The 16,987-nt window shown below is 42.8% G+C and overlaps 1 protein-coding gene across 5 annotated transcripts in view; it reads left to right on the top strand.

Annotated features, from left to right (window-relative positions):
* The window catches only part of SH3RF2 (SH3 domain containing ring finger 2), a 78,208-nt gene that overhangs the window by 48,794 nt on the left and 12,427 nt on the right, over positions 1-16,987 (top strand). For all 5 annotated transcript variants that reach the window (XM_044454331.1, XM_044454330.1, XM_044454332.1 and 2 more), the window contains exons 6-7: positions 13,733-13,827; positions 14,788-14,958. In XM_044454331.1, coding sequence (XP_044310266.1) covers positions 13,733-13,827; positions 14,788-14,958 — 266 coding nt within the window. The remainder of the gene's footprint in view (positions 1-13,732; positions 13,828-14,787; positions 14,959-16,987) is intronic.

Genomic DNA, 16,987 nt, shown 5'->3' with positions numbered 1-16,987 from the left:
GGATTCTTCAGCATTCTAGCTAATGTGAAGAGCTTCAGTGGATACAGGAGCTCTCCCCTTCAGACTATCACCCACCAGAAGTTGAGGGTGACAGATACCACAAGGAAGAGAGGCGGAGCTGGCGCACGTCTCCTTCTCACATATCTACCCTCTTCAGCGTAAGAATTCCTGAACAGTGCTTCAGAGTTGATTGGACAAAAGAATCCAAGTTAACAGCCAGCAGATGTATGAATGTAGCACAAGGTCTCGTTTATGTCCTGGTCCACAAGCTGTTCATTGAAATATATGTAGGGCTGGGATGTTGAATGGGACTAGTATTAATTCCACAGAGAGACAGTTTGACAAATGCATACTTAACAGTGCCTGTCCTGATTATTTCACCATGGTTATTCTGTCAAAACGCTGTTGCTAAAATTTCAGCTTTCATTCAAAATAGAAGTGTGACTTTTCTACCCTTTGTGGCTGCAGAGAAATGCAGGAATGAGTGACAAGACTCAAAATGAAAAACTCAGTGTGCACTTTAAATCTCATTATTCTCATCCAAAACTCATGCTTTCAAAAGTGTGTGTGTGGGGGGGGGGGCAGGGATGTTAAGTTATAATTTCTTAATCTTTGGCCTTGGCATCCTTTTGTTTAATTAACACCAGCTGTGACTCCATTATCTCTGCCTTGGCTCAAGAATCCCAAAGGTGGTCTCTTGAAAACAACCATTTGTTTTGCGATTAGAATTCTCTACGCAGTTTGGCCAGCTGTCACATCTCTTCTCCCAGCTGCACCAGGCAAAAGAGACAGATGATATGCTGTGAAATTGTTGCCTGACACCCACTTGCGAACCTCAAACCATCTCAGAGGGACTGTCAAACACACTCCCAGCTCACTGGCAAGGACCAATTAGCCCCTGCTATTCCATCTGGCTAGAGCCAAGCCCATCTACCACAATTTGCCTCACATTGCTATCCTTTACTGCATGATAACACAAAAAGCCACAGTGATACTGGGGCCACGCCTAGGCGATGAGCTGTCTCTTGACTGCTATCATGTCAATAAAGAAACAAAGGATTCTATGCAGCATGATCCTAAAACATGCAAGCTCAAGTCAGTGGGAATTAATTTTTAGTGGAAAAACGGGGCTGCAGCCTAGTGGCATAATCAGAAGATGAGTAAGCCCAATCTTCCATGTGTAAGTGTTTACTCAGAAAGAAATTCTACTGAGTTCAACAGGGCTTAACCTCCTACAAGTGTGGGTTAGAGTACAACCCTAAAGGGGTTTGGTGTCTTCGAAATGCAGTAAAACCCCCACATTGCTCAGATGCTTATTCACATGTCAAATGCCTCTGCTATTCTGCCTTAACAGAGACAGCATATTCAGTTAAAAAGCAGGGGAGGGGCTCACCTGAAAAGTAAACTGAACTTGTGGAAGTTACTGTCATTTTATTGGGAGTGACAAATGTTTGAAGACAAGAAGCAGTTTCATATGGTGTATCGTGAAGCAGTGTCTTGTCTACAATAGCCCAGGTAGGATTAGGCAAATCCTAAACAGTAGTCAGGACTAAGATTAAACAGACCAGAACACATTAACTTGTTTGTAAGAGCCATTGAATACAGTGGAATCCACTTCTGTGGCAGTGTGTGTGAGTTTGCATTGTTAAGATTTCCAGATGTCCCCAGAGTTTACATTCTTTGCAGCTACAACAGGCACAGAGCCAAACTGCACATTCAGCTAATCTCATTGGCATAAGAAGACTGCAATTTTCTTTAATTTCATGTAAGTACATATTGTCCTGATCTGAATCAGGACTATGGCACTTTGGGAGAGGAGAGTTTAAGCTTCCTCATCCACCTGTCTTTATTTTCAAAGGAGACCTTTTTTCTTTTTCAGTCCCCTGCTCCACGGAAGGGGAACCAAAGTGGGTGGGTGGGGGGAAGCTTACACCCCCTTCTTGTGAAGCACACACACTTAACAAAAGAGTAAAGGCTGAATTATATCAACACTTGACAGAATGTGTACTTTGGTCCTAAGAGCTACATTATAAGAGATAAGGATAACAAGTACAAAATGCGCATGGATGCATTATGAAGGGCAAACAGGTATAAATTAGCATTCCTAGGCACACTTCTTTGAAAAGGAGCCTCATTGAACAGGCATGAGCAGAAATGATGTTTATCCAGGTGCAAAGAATTTACCTATTACATTTGATTCCACCTTTTCTCCTAGGAGCTCAGGGTAGTGTATATATAGGGTTCCCAGGCTATTTCCCATTCAGGGATGGATCTTGCCCTGACCTGCTTAGCCTAAACAAGGTTGCTCTATCATTTGCATTCAGACCATGCCTTGGGTTACTCATGGGTATTTTAAAAGTCCACAATTTATATACCTGTCTTTAAATAGAAATATGTAGCGGATGAGATGCAAGCATATTTTCTATTGGGTATCAGAATCTGAATATAAAGCATCTAAATACAAACACTTATCTGGCTGCTCTTTTAAAATAACAAATAAACTTTTAGCAAAATTGAGGACATACACCATTTAATTATGATGAATGGCACTAGAGTGAAATGAGGTATAGATGTAGGAGAGGAGGGATACTACCTCAATAACTGGTGCCTCCTTGCTACCCTCTTTGAGTTTTCAATTTATTCTCTAGAGCACTGTTGAAATCCTACTTTAAGCTAAGGGGAGAGAGATGAAATAGGAAACAGGCTTGGAACCATAACACTAGGTGTCAATGTTAAAGTCATTGTGTATGCTGTGTATAATAATATTCTGGGTAACCTGTCTGTGGGATATGTCCAGAACAGCCTGTGTGGAGTTGGAAATAAGAACGGGATAGAGGAAAATCCCCACTCAGAACAGGTGAGGCTGTCATTTAAATCCCTGTGAGGCAATGTATGTTCGCTGCCCCAGTTCAAAAGAGGAGGTTTTGTACCTATACATGATAGAAACTACCCAAGTTAGCATTGCCTGCAAGTTTTCGTTTCATTTCATTTCATTTTGCACCTTTTGATTTGGTCTGTGGCAGCTGATCACGACTACACTGAAACCAATCAGTTCTGAAAATATTCAAGTGTGATGTTTTCCCCTCCTGTTTTCTCTCTTCACACTGAGGCAGAGGCCTAGTTTCATTATTCAATTTAAATGGAAGAGGATCAGAGGCTGAATTAATTTGACTTGTTGAAAGAAACAAAGATTCTTTGTTTCTTGGTTAGGTATATGCATTAACAAAAGATAAAAGGTACATCTGAGGGAAAGACTTAACAGGGAAAGCAGGAGCCGGTGAAAGAAATTATCATAGTTATTATTTACAGGACATGGAGAAATAGACAGTGCTATTAGACTGCAGTGGGCTTAACTGAAAGTGGGCCATCCAACATTGTGCAGATGAAAATAGCGGCATTCCCTGTGGACCCGATACAATACAGACCCACATACGTCTCAAACAGAAAGCAGAAACTAAGGTATTATGCACAGGCTGCTTCCTGAATGTGGAGGCAGCAGGCTGATGTACGTCTCTGTCGGTCAGCTCTCTGACAAATGTGGCTATCCTGACTGAATCTGGACAGTTGAGGAACATTTTGGGATGAACATTGATTAAGTACCCTTTGATTAAATGAGGCATAATGATAATGGGGATGGGGATTGCTCTCTTACATAACAAACTCCAGGTGACTGACAATGGAGGTGGAACCAAAGGGTCTCTGAGAAACAAGAGGGAGGCATCAGCCTTCACAGGGTGAATCAGAGACTTGAAAAGCTTTTAAACAGGGGGTGGGGGGCAAGCCAAGGAGGATTGAGCCTATTTATTAGCCTGGTAATCTTGAGTGTCAGGTGGAAAGGAAAAATGGAAAACTGAGAGATGGAGAAAGGAGTGTTCTGAGCACCAGACAACTTAGGTTGTCTCCAGACAAGATCCTGACAACTTTTTAGGTTGCCAAAACAATCCTGCCTTATTCACAGAATTATACAGAGGGGCCCAGATGTCATAGTCTTCTACTCATAATCCTCATCTGCTTCCCTACTTGATGCTTCCATCTCTTCTCTCGCCATGGACATTCCAGGGAGGAAGTAAAGATGGAATAGCAGCCTAATGTTTTCCTGTAGCTGATGTCAGGAGCCCTCTGTCTGGAGGCAGAGGTACTTTGCAGCTTTTTGTTGCCGCTGCCACATGTTGACAGCTTTGCTGATTTTTCTCTTTAGATGAATTAGATCTTCGTAAACCTCGAGCAGAAGGAGCAAAAGCTGGACTATCCTTTATGAACTGAGCTATTGCAGAGAAGCTCAGCTACATATATGCTATTACACATGCATCCAAAGTAAATTGATCTCAAACATGAAAGCACCAAAAATTGACTGCCCCTGATCTACAATGATCGCATATGCATCACTGAAAAAAACTAAACTATGATGTAAATGCATTGAATTTGCATAGACTAATCTATTTGTGCATATGCAAATGCAGAAATAATTGCTAGAACTTAATTTCAAGGAAGAAAAGCCACTTAATTTCCCATCCAAATCACCTCAAATCAATATTTCAATTACATAGCCCCCTACCCCAGAGCACCCCAAACAGATTTTCTTCAATTAATTTGCCACCAATAAATTTCCCAGCCAATTAAATCAGATCCTACTCAAAACTTATGATGACTTCATTTAATTCTCTACATTCATCAGTCGTCACATTATTATACCACTAAATTAAATCTAAAGTAGCTGGGGCACATGATTCCCTGTGGGAGGTGATGGGAGCTCAGTCACCCGAAGGCAAGGTGACTGCCACATTCTTCTTCTTTTCCTTCTCAGTTATCGTAAGCTCAAAGCAAACAGGCATCTGAGTACCACTGCCAGTTCTCCACTGTGCCACACTGTGTGAACTGGGAGCACAAATCCTCTGCAAGCTGGTTTCTTTTCCATTACCTCATACTATCTGGGTCATGCGGGAAACTGTAGGACGTTTTCTGTCTAAACATGTATAGGATTGCACCACTGAGCAAAAAAGAAAACAAGGTAAAACAGGCCAGAAACCAGCTACTTCATCTCATTCTGTGCATCTGGTACCAGATGCGTAGAAAGCAGACAACATTTTGGGTAACGGTGATATACTAGACTATCTGGTATGGAAGAGGGCTCCCAGCCTCCTACCACTGAGCCTTTCTAGAAGGTGTTACCAGGGCATAATAATTCTTCAGCTGTTGAACGACATCCAGACATCTTTATTCAAGGTTGCACTTCTGTGCTGGGTACATTATACATTTCCACTGCTCAGGCAATATGTTATCCCTGGAAAATAAGCGCATCCATTATGATTGTGCTCTGCACTATGAATTAAGGCTTGTGTCATGGGGCCTATTGGCCTGTAACATACTAGGCCAAACCAGGCATATAACTCTTCTTCCCATCATTGTGCATGCCATTTTGACCCATTTTAAAGATTTGGTGAGATGGTTGTTGTTGCTTTGTAAACAGAATGAGTGTTTCCCAGTTAAGCTATTCAAGCCCTGGAGTGCTCATCCCTTTAACAAAAAGTGATGGATACCAGCAAGGCTATCCTTTCCTTTGCATTAACACCCTGACTTTTTGCATCTAAGTTCACTGTTTGGAAGAACAGAAGACATAAATCCAACAGAATGTGTAGCTGAAAATGTTCGGCAGAGTTCTCCAATAACTCAGGCTACGCTTGGTTCAGAGAAGTCCCTTCAATGGTCTTGAATATGAAATGTGGTGCAGGCTGCCTAATCCTAAATTCAAAAACAACATGAAATAAGAGTCACAGTTTTATATTTTGCTACTCTAGTCAAAGAGTGAGCAGGGAAGTAGTAGAATTTGTGACTGAATAATAAGCACCTGCTTCAAATGCCAGCAAGGGAATAAATGCAGCAGCATGATAATTAAGTCACATTTTTGAGGAGAGGCAAGGCAAAAGGCCAAGCTCCAACTACCTTGGCATTAGAAAGGGAAAGGGAAAGACAAGACAAGGAAAGAATGCATGCAAGATATTAACTCTGGTTCCTGGCTAAATTTGACTATAAATACTCTTCCCCCTTCTCACCCACCCCACATCCTCTTTCCTTTTTGCTGATCCAAAATTCCTAAGTATTTTTCATCACCTGCAATCTCTCTTCTCCTCTCCCCTCACATTCTGGAAACAGTTCAGTGGGGACAGTGAGGCAGCTCTGCTTTCCCTCACGGCTGCAATAGGTGGTGCTGAAGTAATGTGCACCTGTGGTTAGAGCACCATGTGTGACAGCATTACTGATGGCATGACACAGCCTGCCACACCATGAACTGGAAATGATGTGTGTTTTGGGAGCAGGAAAGGCCTTAGGGTGGAGGACAAGCATATTGAGAGGAACAAGGCATAGATGAAAAAGACAACAGTATCCCATATGGAGCATGCCCACTCCAAGCACTGTTGCCTTTATTCCTGGGAGTGTGCCCATAAGTGCCTCCCATAATATGTAAAACACACAAACATCCTATGCCAGGTAGTTGTCCTTACAGCATTGCCATTTCCATCTTGGGACTGACTTATGTGTACAGTGAAAATGCTAATATCAGATGTAGTCCTGTTATTGCTGCTAGCTACCCCATTACTGTGGGTAATGGGGACACATGAGCTATTAGAGTACAAAATGCAGCCACTCCTTTCTGATTACTTCTGAAGTTGACTTTGTCCCTCTGAAACATACACAACTGATAAAGCACTCCCACATGTGGGGTTCTTAATGCTTTCTTTCTCTACCACCCCTTCACCTTGTCATATGCTTCTCATTCAACACACGCACACACAAACATTCACAAAAATAGTTACATAGAACACCCATTATACATACAGTACTCATGCATACCATACGCATACCGCTTTTTGACCCATGCATCAGTCTCAAACAAATATTCTACCTGTGGTAAATTTATGAACCACCAAAACACAGATTTATGAGCCATAGGCATGGGGAACACTACATATTACAGCACCAGTGAAATAGAGCCTAGACTGTTCTATTTATGGCTTTTGCTGCTGAACTTTTTCTTACCAACAGCAGATAGGCTGTGCCTAGACCCCATCTGTGCCTAGGCCCATATATTAGTGGCATGCTGACAATGTTAAATGCTGGTACAGGTGAAATGCTCCCAAACTCTCCCACACATCTTACCACAGAGGTGTAGGACTTAAGGCTCAGAGGCCAGATATGGTGTACTTGAGCTCCCATCCCAGTCTGGATCACTGGGTGTTTTCTGTCCTCCCTTTCCCTGGCCCAAACCCATCTTCCCCAGCCACTGATCATTTAGTGCTTTCCTGGCGTTTCTGCATATTTTTCCTCATGCACATTTTGAAATACCTCTCCTAAGGCTTAGTCACAGATTGGAAGACTTTGAACTATAATATGCTGGTATTTATGGTCCTACCCCATTTGCCATCAGCTCTGCCCATCAGTGGCACCAGAATGGAATTAGTCTTCAGGCTGAAGGAGGTTCAACAATAGGCAGAGGCCTTAGCAGCTGAGGGACAAACTACATACAACTATATGTAGTAAAGTTTTGGCCATTTCTTCCTTAGCAAAGACCAACTGGAGGAATTTCATGTGGGAAAAATAGCTGCCTGACTTTCTCTGCTACTTTCTCTCCTCAGAATTGCAGCTTCTGGTAAAGATTTGGGGCTTTGACACATGTAGTTGTGTGTAACATCTAAGCCTATTTTAGGAAGGACATTGGCCAGCTCAAGCCAGAGCTTGTACAACCCACAATTGGATGGGACAATAAGCCATGGGTTAAGTAAACCATGGGTTAAGTAAATCAGGGCTAAGCATTATGTGCAATCAGCCCCCTCTGTCCCCACAATTGGGAATCTTTCAAATGGTCCCTCTCTCCCTCCCGACATGTTCAATATACATATGAAGAGCCCTTTTGGGCTTGAACTTACTACTTAGTTTTTTACTCTACAGTTTTACCCAGATCATTCAAAGCAGACTGCCTTGACAAGAAGGTGATGACCCTTATCAGTGATGGAGAGCCTTTTAGAGACCGAGTGCCCAAACTGCAACCCAAAACCCACTTATTTATCGCGAAGTACCAGCACTGCAATAAAACCTGAATACTGAGGGTTTAGTTTAGAAAAAAACAACTCACAGCCAGTCCAAGCAAATATATAAATATCCTTGGCAGCGCACTGACCAGCCATGCGAAAGCTCGGATGCAAAAGCTAATGAGTCACAACTTGTGATGTCATTGCATGGTGCCACTACTCCTTTCCGAGCATGCACATGGCCCCTGTGTGCGCTGTTATCCGATGCTCGGCTGCTGGGGCGATGCTGGGGTGACTTGGCTCGTGTGCCAACAGAGAGGGCTCTGTGTGCCTACTGCAGCACGTGTGCCATAGGGTCGCCACCACTGGTATATATAGAAATAGTGTATTTGTTTAGGTGAGCTATTGTGTTCTATTGGAATAAGGGTGTGAATTTCACACCAAGTGAGTTATGAATACTGAAGGCTGATACACATTTTAATAGTAAACTGCATTTCTTATACACTGGATCGCATCATGCACTCTTCAGATTTTGTTGTAATAATCTTAGCTTTCAGTGTTGTTTTTTCTTCACCATTTATACTGCTTAAATTTTCCTAAAGCTTAAGCACACACACACAAAACTGTAGTTCATGAGCTGAGTAATTGCCTTGGCCCCCTAGTTATCTGCTAAAGAGCAATGTTGGTGGCATCCTTTATGATTTTGTACAACCAGTTTTTCAGCTGCATTTCCTGAGAAATTTATATTTGATTTTGCTTCAACTCAGAAACCCAGCCCGCCTGTGCCTTCTCTGATAAGTTAACTGAACTGTTCAGTGACCATTATTCTCTCAAGGCAGGCAAGCAACATCAGTTATCTGCTAAAAGCTAATAAAAGTCCTGGCTGGTTTAGCAGACAGTGCTAGCACTGGGATAAATACAGATAAGAAAATGACTAACACGACCTCTCGGGTTGATGATCCCTGTCTGCTGGTTCTGTGCAAATAAAGAGCAGAACATTTTTGGCTGGGCTAGATTTCTTCTTCTCCCCTTCCCTGTTTCTTGAGAACCATGATGAAATACAGGCTCCGTTGAGGGTCTCCCTGTGGGAATGGTTACTCTAATGGCTGCAGCAAAAGAGCAGCTAACTTCATGTAGCATGTCTCAACGCTTCTTTCATTTGTGAGAATGAACAATGTGAACAGTGCAAGGTGTGGGCTGGGATTCACAACCAAATTTGCAGCAGGCCTGGCCATGTCATTAAACAGATAGAGGAAGTTGCTCAGGAGGCAGATGCTGGGAGGACAGGCAAGGAATGATGGCAAGATGTTGGAGAACAGCTTCACCTGCCGCATGACCTGCCCTGGGCCCACTAAGAGACTCTGCTGCCTTCAGCAAAGCAAGCTGTCCTGGCACTAGTTAAGACTCAGGCTCACTGAATTCTGTACATGGAAATCGGGAGGGAGTTCTCTTGGCTTTGCCTCAGGAGGCAAAATGTCTTGCGTAGGCCATGTTCTGCAGTTGTGAGCAGTGAATATTGTTCACTTATATTTTCATGGGAGAAGCAATTCCTTCCTTCTGTTTCCCAAAGGGAACATCCAATAAGAACCTTGCTGTTGGCTTTTGCCCACCCGGAGTGAGGCACTCCGTGGAGAACTGACCCTGTCCCTGTATGCCTACTGTTTGTGTCTATGGTGCCACCCTAGACTGTGTTTCTTCGTCACACTAAAGTGTGTGCTAACATGTGAGAAAAGGTGGCTTTTATGTGTTTTATTCTAGCAAAAGAATAATTGTACTGCACTTGATTCCTTTCCAGCATGAGTTTCGTGCTGCCATTTGCAGTTTGCATGCAGTCACTGCTCCGGGTTGTGATCAGGTTGACACATTTGGACCAGTGGCAGTGAGCACGGGAAAGCATTTCTTCAGTGTGAACAAAATGGGTGACAGTCATCAGCAGTGATAATGTCGTGGATGCACCCTGGCATACTGAGATGTTTTCTTCTCCTGTGAAAATCAGTTCTGGATTAGTAGCATTCAAGTTGAAAGCCATCTTGATAATCACTTCAATGTAAAGCAGTTTCTGCTTATTTGCCATCAGCATGTCTAAATGCTGGCCATAGTTTGTATACACTACATTTCACAATAGATCATCTTAAGTAAGAAGCTATTGAGGAATGTGGGGTGGGAAAGAGCTGTCTCTTCCTTTTTGCAGCTGTACAGTTGAATAAGCACTAGAAGCTGAAAAATACAGTATAATGGATGTGTGGGAATTTTGCTGCCTTCACCCCTTGTCAATCACAAAATGCTTTGCAGCCAAGAAACATGTGGGCTAGTATTGCCAGGTCCCACAGTGTTTCCTGAAGCATTAAAATTCTGCATTTGACATAAGGGTGGGATGGGAAGGTGAAAACCGATTAGAAATGGAGGAAGGGAGAACAACTGGCACTGTTTTTCTACAACCTCTGCTGCAATAACCTATTATTGTCTAGGCCCTCCTTTTAATTTCAAGATAAGAGAGAGGGAAGGAGGGAAAGAGGAAGGAACATCAGCAAGGCATGTACTCTAGGTGAAAAGGCAGTTGTGTTAGCAGAAAGCATATTGCCTACAAGCTGAATGCACTTTTCTCTGAGATTCCTGCTGTGATTCAAAGAGCACCTCTTCCTTCTTTCTTTTCCACACTTAACATTTCTAGTTCTCATTGATGCTCATAGAGGGAATGCTTAGAAGCCCTAATTTTAAGAGAAATAAAATTGTATCCAGAGATGCCCAGTTTTTTTATCATAATGTTTTTGAGATCCTGGCACTTGCTTTGTGGTATTTTTGGTCATGATCACAGATGAAAGGAATATAATCTAGTTTCCATCATGTCTTTTTTTGTGTACTTTTTAAAGAAAAACTTTAGCAGTCACTCTTTGGACCATGCTACATTTTTCTTAGAATGCTCTGTATTTGAAAAACATCCCTGCTCTCAAACCTGAACCAGGGATGCCAAACTTCCTTCAGCCCAAGGGAGAAGCTTTCAGGGGTTGCATCCCAGTGATGGGTGGAAGGAAAAGTAAAAGAATCAGAACCAACATACCAGCCTATTGTAGTTTATGGAAATGGCCCTATAAATGTTTTAACGGGAAAAAAGTCCTACCAATCCTAGCATGGCTGGCTTGGGCATTCTGGGAGTTGTAGGACATTTTTCAGGCTCAACATGCAAAGAGTGCCTTACATTTTATAGTGCTAGTAACCAAGGCTTTTAGAATAGGGGCGAAGCTGGTAAGGAAAGGGGATGGGGCCAGGGAAAGTGTACGGCTATCAAAGAAAACCTCCAAGAGATGAGAAGTACAGATGGGCTGGATTTGACCACTGGGCTTGAGGTTTGGCACCTGAGGCTATAAGTACCAAACAGGAGCTGATGAAATTTAGATTGCCAAATCCTTGGGACAGGTGCCTGTCTGTTCTGCTTGTGCATAACTCTGATGAGTGTCATGTATGTTGACAGTGTTATATAATAATGATAGCCTGAATCAAGATGCAACCACCTGTTAGGAGTAGTTGCACTAACAGAAAGACACTGAAATATCCAGACTTTTGAGTATTTGTGCATTTGAAGAGCGATTATGGCAGAAGTTCATACTAAAAATCCCTTGGATGAACTACTTTCAGAACATTACTCTCATTGTACAGAGATATAGAACAAGGAGACTGTCAATCATAAAGGAAATATTCTTTTATTTGGGGACTACCTCTTGGAGGTGATTTGAAGAGTCTCCTCAAGTAAACAAAAGCTGCAATGGTAAAGGAGTTTCCCCTTTGATTTCCAACCAGATGCACTAGTGGGCCAAACCACAAGTGACAATGGGTATGCATTTAGGGTAAACTTTTATGAATTGCAACAGTGGAATCCGGCTCAGGTTGAGACAATGGCATAGCAAGGGGGGATTAAACTCCCATACACACATTATTTACCCAATTAACCCCCCCCACACACACACACAACTGTTACTTGCCCTGATAAATGTATACGTACATGTGTACATATCTAGACCATGTTGAGCGTGACAAGAGACATACACAGAATTCTGCTCCATTTATTTCTCAGCCAGTAAAGCTGCATGTATATCTGCTTCCATTTCACAGAATCAGGGACCCAGAGCAGCTGCAGCAGAGTGCTCTGAAAAAGAGTGTTGAAAAGGCAGGGGGCCCTGAGAAGTGGAGCTGAGCCCTTAGCAGTGATAGGATCACCTTGTTAAGGGGGAGATAAAGCCCCTCTTTTGGTACCCCAAGTTTTTCTGCTTGCTTCCCTTTTTTTGGTGATTTTTCAATTGACAACTTAGCAATTGGGCCTTGGCAACCTTGTGCAAATTAGCATGCATTCAGTTCAGCTCTGTCATTCTCCACCCATGTCACCTACTCAACTTCCCAGCCCCCTTTGACAGCTGAAATGCAGAAGGAAATTTACCAAGAAAGACCACACAAGTCAGAGAGCCATAAGCATGCACTTATGAAAGACTAATGATAACTATCACACACAAACATATTTCTACAACCTTCTGAGGCAAAAAATTACCCCAAATGTACTTTTCCAAAATTCTTTTTTTTTTACTTTTTTTTTACTTTTCTTTTAATTTTTTCTTTTTTTTAAGAAAGAAAAAGTAAAAGAACAAATGAGAAGGGATGCAGACTGGAAGTGGAGGGAGGAGGGGAAGGCAAGATGAGTTCAACCCCAAAGGACATTGCAATCTGCACTAGAATTGGCTCAAGGACTGAGGGAGAAAGAAGGGAAGAACAAGCCATGATGAATTCGATCTGTACTGTGTACCATAGGTTATTCCAAGAAAAAAACCGCACTATGTAGCATTCACATGGTAACTCAGTGGATAATGCAAAGCTGCCCAGTATTCTTGGTATCAATTAGTGTCACAGACAGTGGGACGAAAGAAATTACTATTCCCTGTAATCTACATCAGACTTCTCCAAACTAGTTCCCTCCATTTCTGCTAAATTACCTTGCATTGTCCCTGCCAATTGGTCATGCTAGTAGGACTGATGTGAGTTGTAGTCCAGAACATTCAGACTGCAGCAAGCTGTGGAAGGCTGCTCTACATCCTCACAGGATCAACAGACTTGAATCGCAATCCAGAGACAAATAGTAAGGCCTTTTCATATGTTAAATGTACAAGTGTATTGGACAGGAGGGAGAAACCTGCCATTACACCTTATACACATTCATTGAAAAGGGCAATGAAAACAACTTTCATCACATGTAAATCCAGCTGAAAATGGGACTGAAAAACCTAGTTAAATGCTAAAGAATATTTGATTTCAGTGGACTTAAGACATAAGAAACATTTGCCACCTTACTCCTAAGAGCGCCAAATTGCAACGAAATGCAGAGGGCACTTAGCTTTTGTGCTTCTTAGCTGTGGCAACTCCAGTGGCTGTGCACACGGACGGACGGGAGCCCTGGGGATGTTACATTTCAGGTCTCACAGGGATGCCCAGTAACCATCAATGACTGTCAACAAGCAAACCAGTCCAACGTGTTCATTGCTATGCAGGTGACTAAAATTTTTAAATTCCCTTTAAATATTTGGCTGCATGTACAACAGGGTGAATCAGTTTTCAAATGAAGCAAATGAGGTATCCATTTATCAAGAAATTCTGCTTCGCTTAAATGCCAGGCACATTTCCTCTGAAAGGGGCAAAACTGTGCTCACCTGAACTCTTCTCCTTTACAGGTCAGCACCCCTTATTCCTCTGCACCTGCATCCATGGGGCACTCTACTGCTGTTGTCACTGTTCCCCATTTACAGCAACACCTACCGGTGAATATGTATGTAAACAAAATCCTTCTTCATCTTGTGGGGAGGGCATTTTGCAAGGGCCAGAGATGCGGTTTCCTAGCAACCATAGCACATGCTGCTTCCCCCTTCCCACAGCCTGAAATGAAGGCTGGGTCTAACCTCCTAGAAATAAGCACAGAAAGGGGAATAATGATGCAAAAAAAGAACTTCCTATAAGTATAACAGATTGGCATTTAGCTAAAATTGAGACAGCCCTCTTTATGGAGGAGCTTGGGTTAGTTAAATCTGCAATTTAAACTAACTTTGGAGAACACTACTTGAAAACAAATCAACCAAAAACAAGGACAGACAACTCTGTTTTAATTCAATTGACAGACTGATTAGACACAACAGTGAGTGTGATCACATTGAAGTTGTAGAAAAATATCAACGAGGGAGCAGTTTGCAATAGCTCATGACTAGGTGTGCTGCGATAAGCAAGTACATGGATTTGAAGACCAAAAGATCTGATGCTGAACCTGGGGCTACAACCTCCAACAGGTTTTGAGAGAAATTCTGGGATACCCTGGAGCTCTGTGGTAGTTCTCCATCCCACTTCATATCAGCCCTCGGTGTTGTTCATCACTGCTCCTCTTGCCTACAGTGCTGTCCTCTCGCTGCCCTGCTCCAGGACCTAATTCGGAGTTAGTTCTTCCACAGTGTATACATTATAGCATCCTACATGGGAAGGTCCCATATACTCTTTCCCATCAGTTCATCATTCCTGATGAATTGTCTGTTCAGCCATCTGATTCAGTAGCCACAGGGGCATTCCCATATGGTGTGACAGAAGTGTTATTTGAAGAGGCCTCAGACACATTGCCCTGGGTGTGGCAGAAGTCACAACAACTGTCCCCGGTGTGCTGTGTCATATCCTCATTAGGCTTAATAAATGGACCTGCCTCCCCAGAGTAAGCATCACTGCTCTTTTATTCCTTATGCTTCCTCAGGTGTATGGCTCTGCACTCCTACGCAGCTCACAGTCCAGATGAGCTGGAGTTGAAGAAAGGAGAAGGCATTCGTGTTTTGGGGAAACACCATGAAGGCTGGCTAAAAGGAGTGTCACTGGTCACAGGAAAAGTCGGGATCTTCCCAAGCCATTACGTCACTCCATTTTTCAGGTTTGACTGACGACTTCTTTTCTATACAGCGAGACAGCTCTATCTCTAGCTAACCCCCCAAAAGTAGGATGGGGGTTTCTCCACAGGCGAAGCTGCACTCCAGTGGGTATGAAGTATGGATGGATAATGTGTGGTTGTGGGAAATGTGTGGATAATAGTTGGACTGCAGAGCTGCCCACATATATCTTAGAAACTTTAAAGTGCCTGACCTCATTATAGGATCACATGCTTGGTCTTCTTCCTTTTTCTGGGAGAGGAAAAATGATCACATATTATGACTTCCTCACAATCATGCTGTGCACTTCATCTTTTCCATGGCCTGATACAGGGGTAGAACAGAGCTCCAAAAGAGAATGGTGCCTAGAATAAATATGAAGAGATAGGGAACATCAGAGTACAAGTGTACAGAACTCAAATGAAGTGTGGAGTTACACAGCAGTCACACAGTAGATGGTCCATATAGCCAGAGTACCCTACAAAACACTAAAGCCAGGTCTCTGTGTTGTCCTGGGCTGAATTCCTATTTCTTCTGTTTCCAGTGAATAGCCTCATCAGTTAGTACCGAGCAAAAATTCTGAGTAACTGGGTCAACTCCATTAATGATTACTCTTTTTAAAAACTTTTATTGTATTTGTAATCTGTCCAATAACAGATCTTCTCTGGCTGGATTACAGAAGCTAAACCCTAAAATCATAAAAGCTAGAAGAATAGCATGCAAAACTAAACAACAAACAGCACAGGAATGAGTATAAATACATAAAGATAGCCATAAGATCTAGAAAATTAAGCTCTAAAATAACTGGGAAGAAGAGAAGTCTTTGCCTGGCATTTAAGAGATATCACAGCATGGGTTCACACAACATGAACTTCCACAATGAGAAGTTCAGCCAGGAACGGGGTGAATGTTCAAATACGCTTTATGTGGCCCCCACTCTATATTCAGTAGAAAGGGTGCCCAACCCTCACACCTGACAGTCTACTTAGTTAGAGTTGTCTGATTCTGAGGAGGAGCTGGAAGAGGAGAGAGGAGCTGGGCAGGTTGACAGTCTCAAGGTTACCTAGTAAAGGTTCTCGGTCAGAGCATGAGAACCAGCCCATCTCAGGAGACATTTCAGAACTGAGGGAGGGGCTGAGAGGGAATTCCTTGACCCTGTCAGGAGACAGTAAGCAAAATAAATGGACCAATTAAGAACTGCCCAGTGTTCCTGCCATCTTGCGCACAAGAAACAGGAGCTACCCTGAGGGTGGAGTCAGAAACTTTCCTGAAAGGGAAGGAGAGAGGGGAAGTTTCAGTTTGGATTCAACTCTTTGCATGGACAGATGCTTCTCCCACATCTCAAAGAGTATGCTACTTTGATTTATACTGACACCTGTTAAACTTTAATAAAGGACTGTGCTTCTAAAGTCTTGTCTGCGTCAGCCAGAGCAGGAAACGGGGAGGGAGAGACCTGCTCACATTTTCTATATACTTTGCAGGTGATCACATAACCTCTAAATGTCTTAACACTCAAGAGTCTTGTGGCACTTCGAAGACTATCCAATTTATTATATGCTTTTGATCAGTTGCATAAAGCGTCATCCTATGCTGAAGATCGATAGATACATGCTTCCAGGGGTGGTCAAACAGAAATCAAATGCAGAAAGTACAGATTGCAACATTTATACTCACCTCAGTCTGAAAGATGAAATAGCAGTTATTGGTAGTATTAGTACCATTAGTAGCAACCTGAGGAATTACAGAAATGGCTGCATGGGCTATGCTAGCAGAAGCTTTTCCTCACATTTGAATCTGAACATTTAGGAATGTAGAATATGCATTGGTTGGGTTCACATGTCACAACAAGTAACCCTCGTGGTTACCACAATAAATGGTTTCCTACCTTGATCTGCCTGACAAATGATCAGGTTCCTGGGGGTGATTCTCCTCCTTTCTGCCATCTCCTTCCCCCTCAGTCCTCCAGGCGGTATCCCAGGAGACCCTGTGGGGCGGAGCGAAACTCCTCTTTTTGACAGCCGCAATCGCAAGGCA

The sequence above is a fragment of the Varanus komodoensis genome, unplaced genomic scaffold (genome assembly GCF_004798865.1).
Source record: "Varanus komodoensis strain SLA01 unplaced genomic scaffold, ASM479886v1 scaffold7_3, whole genome shotgun sequence".
In the NCBI taxonomy this organism is placed as follows: domain Eukaryota; kingdom Metazoa; phylum Chordata; class Lepidosauria; order Squamata; family Varanidae; genus Varanus; species Varanus komodoensis.
The sequence above is the reverse complement of the archived record's forward strand: the minus strand, read 5'-3'. Positions and strand labels throughout refer to the sequence as shown.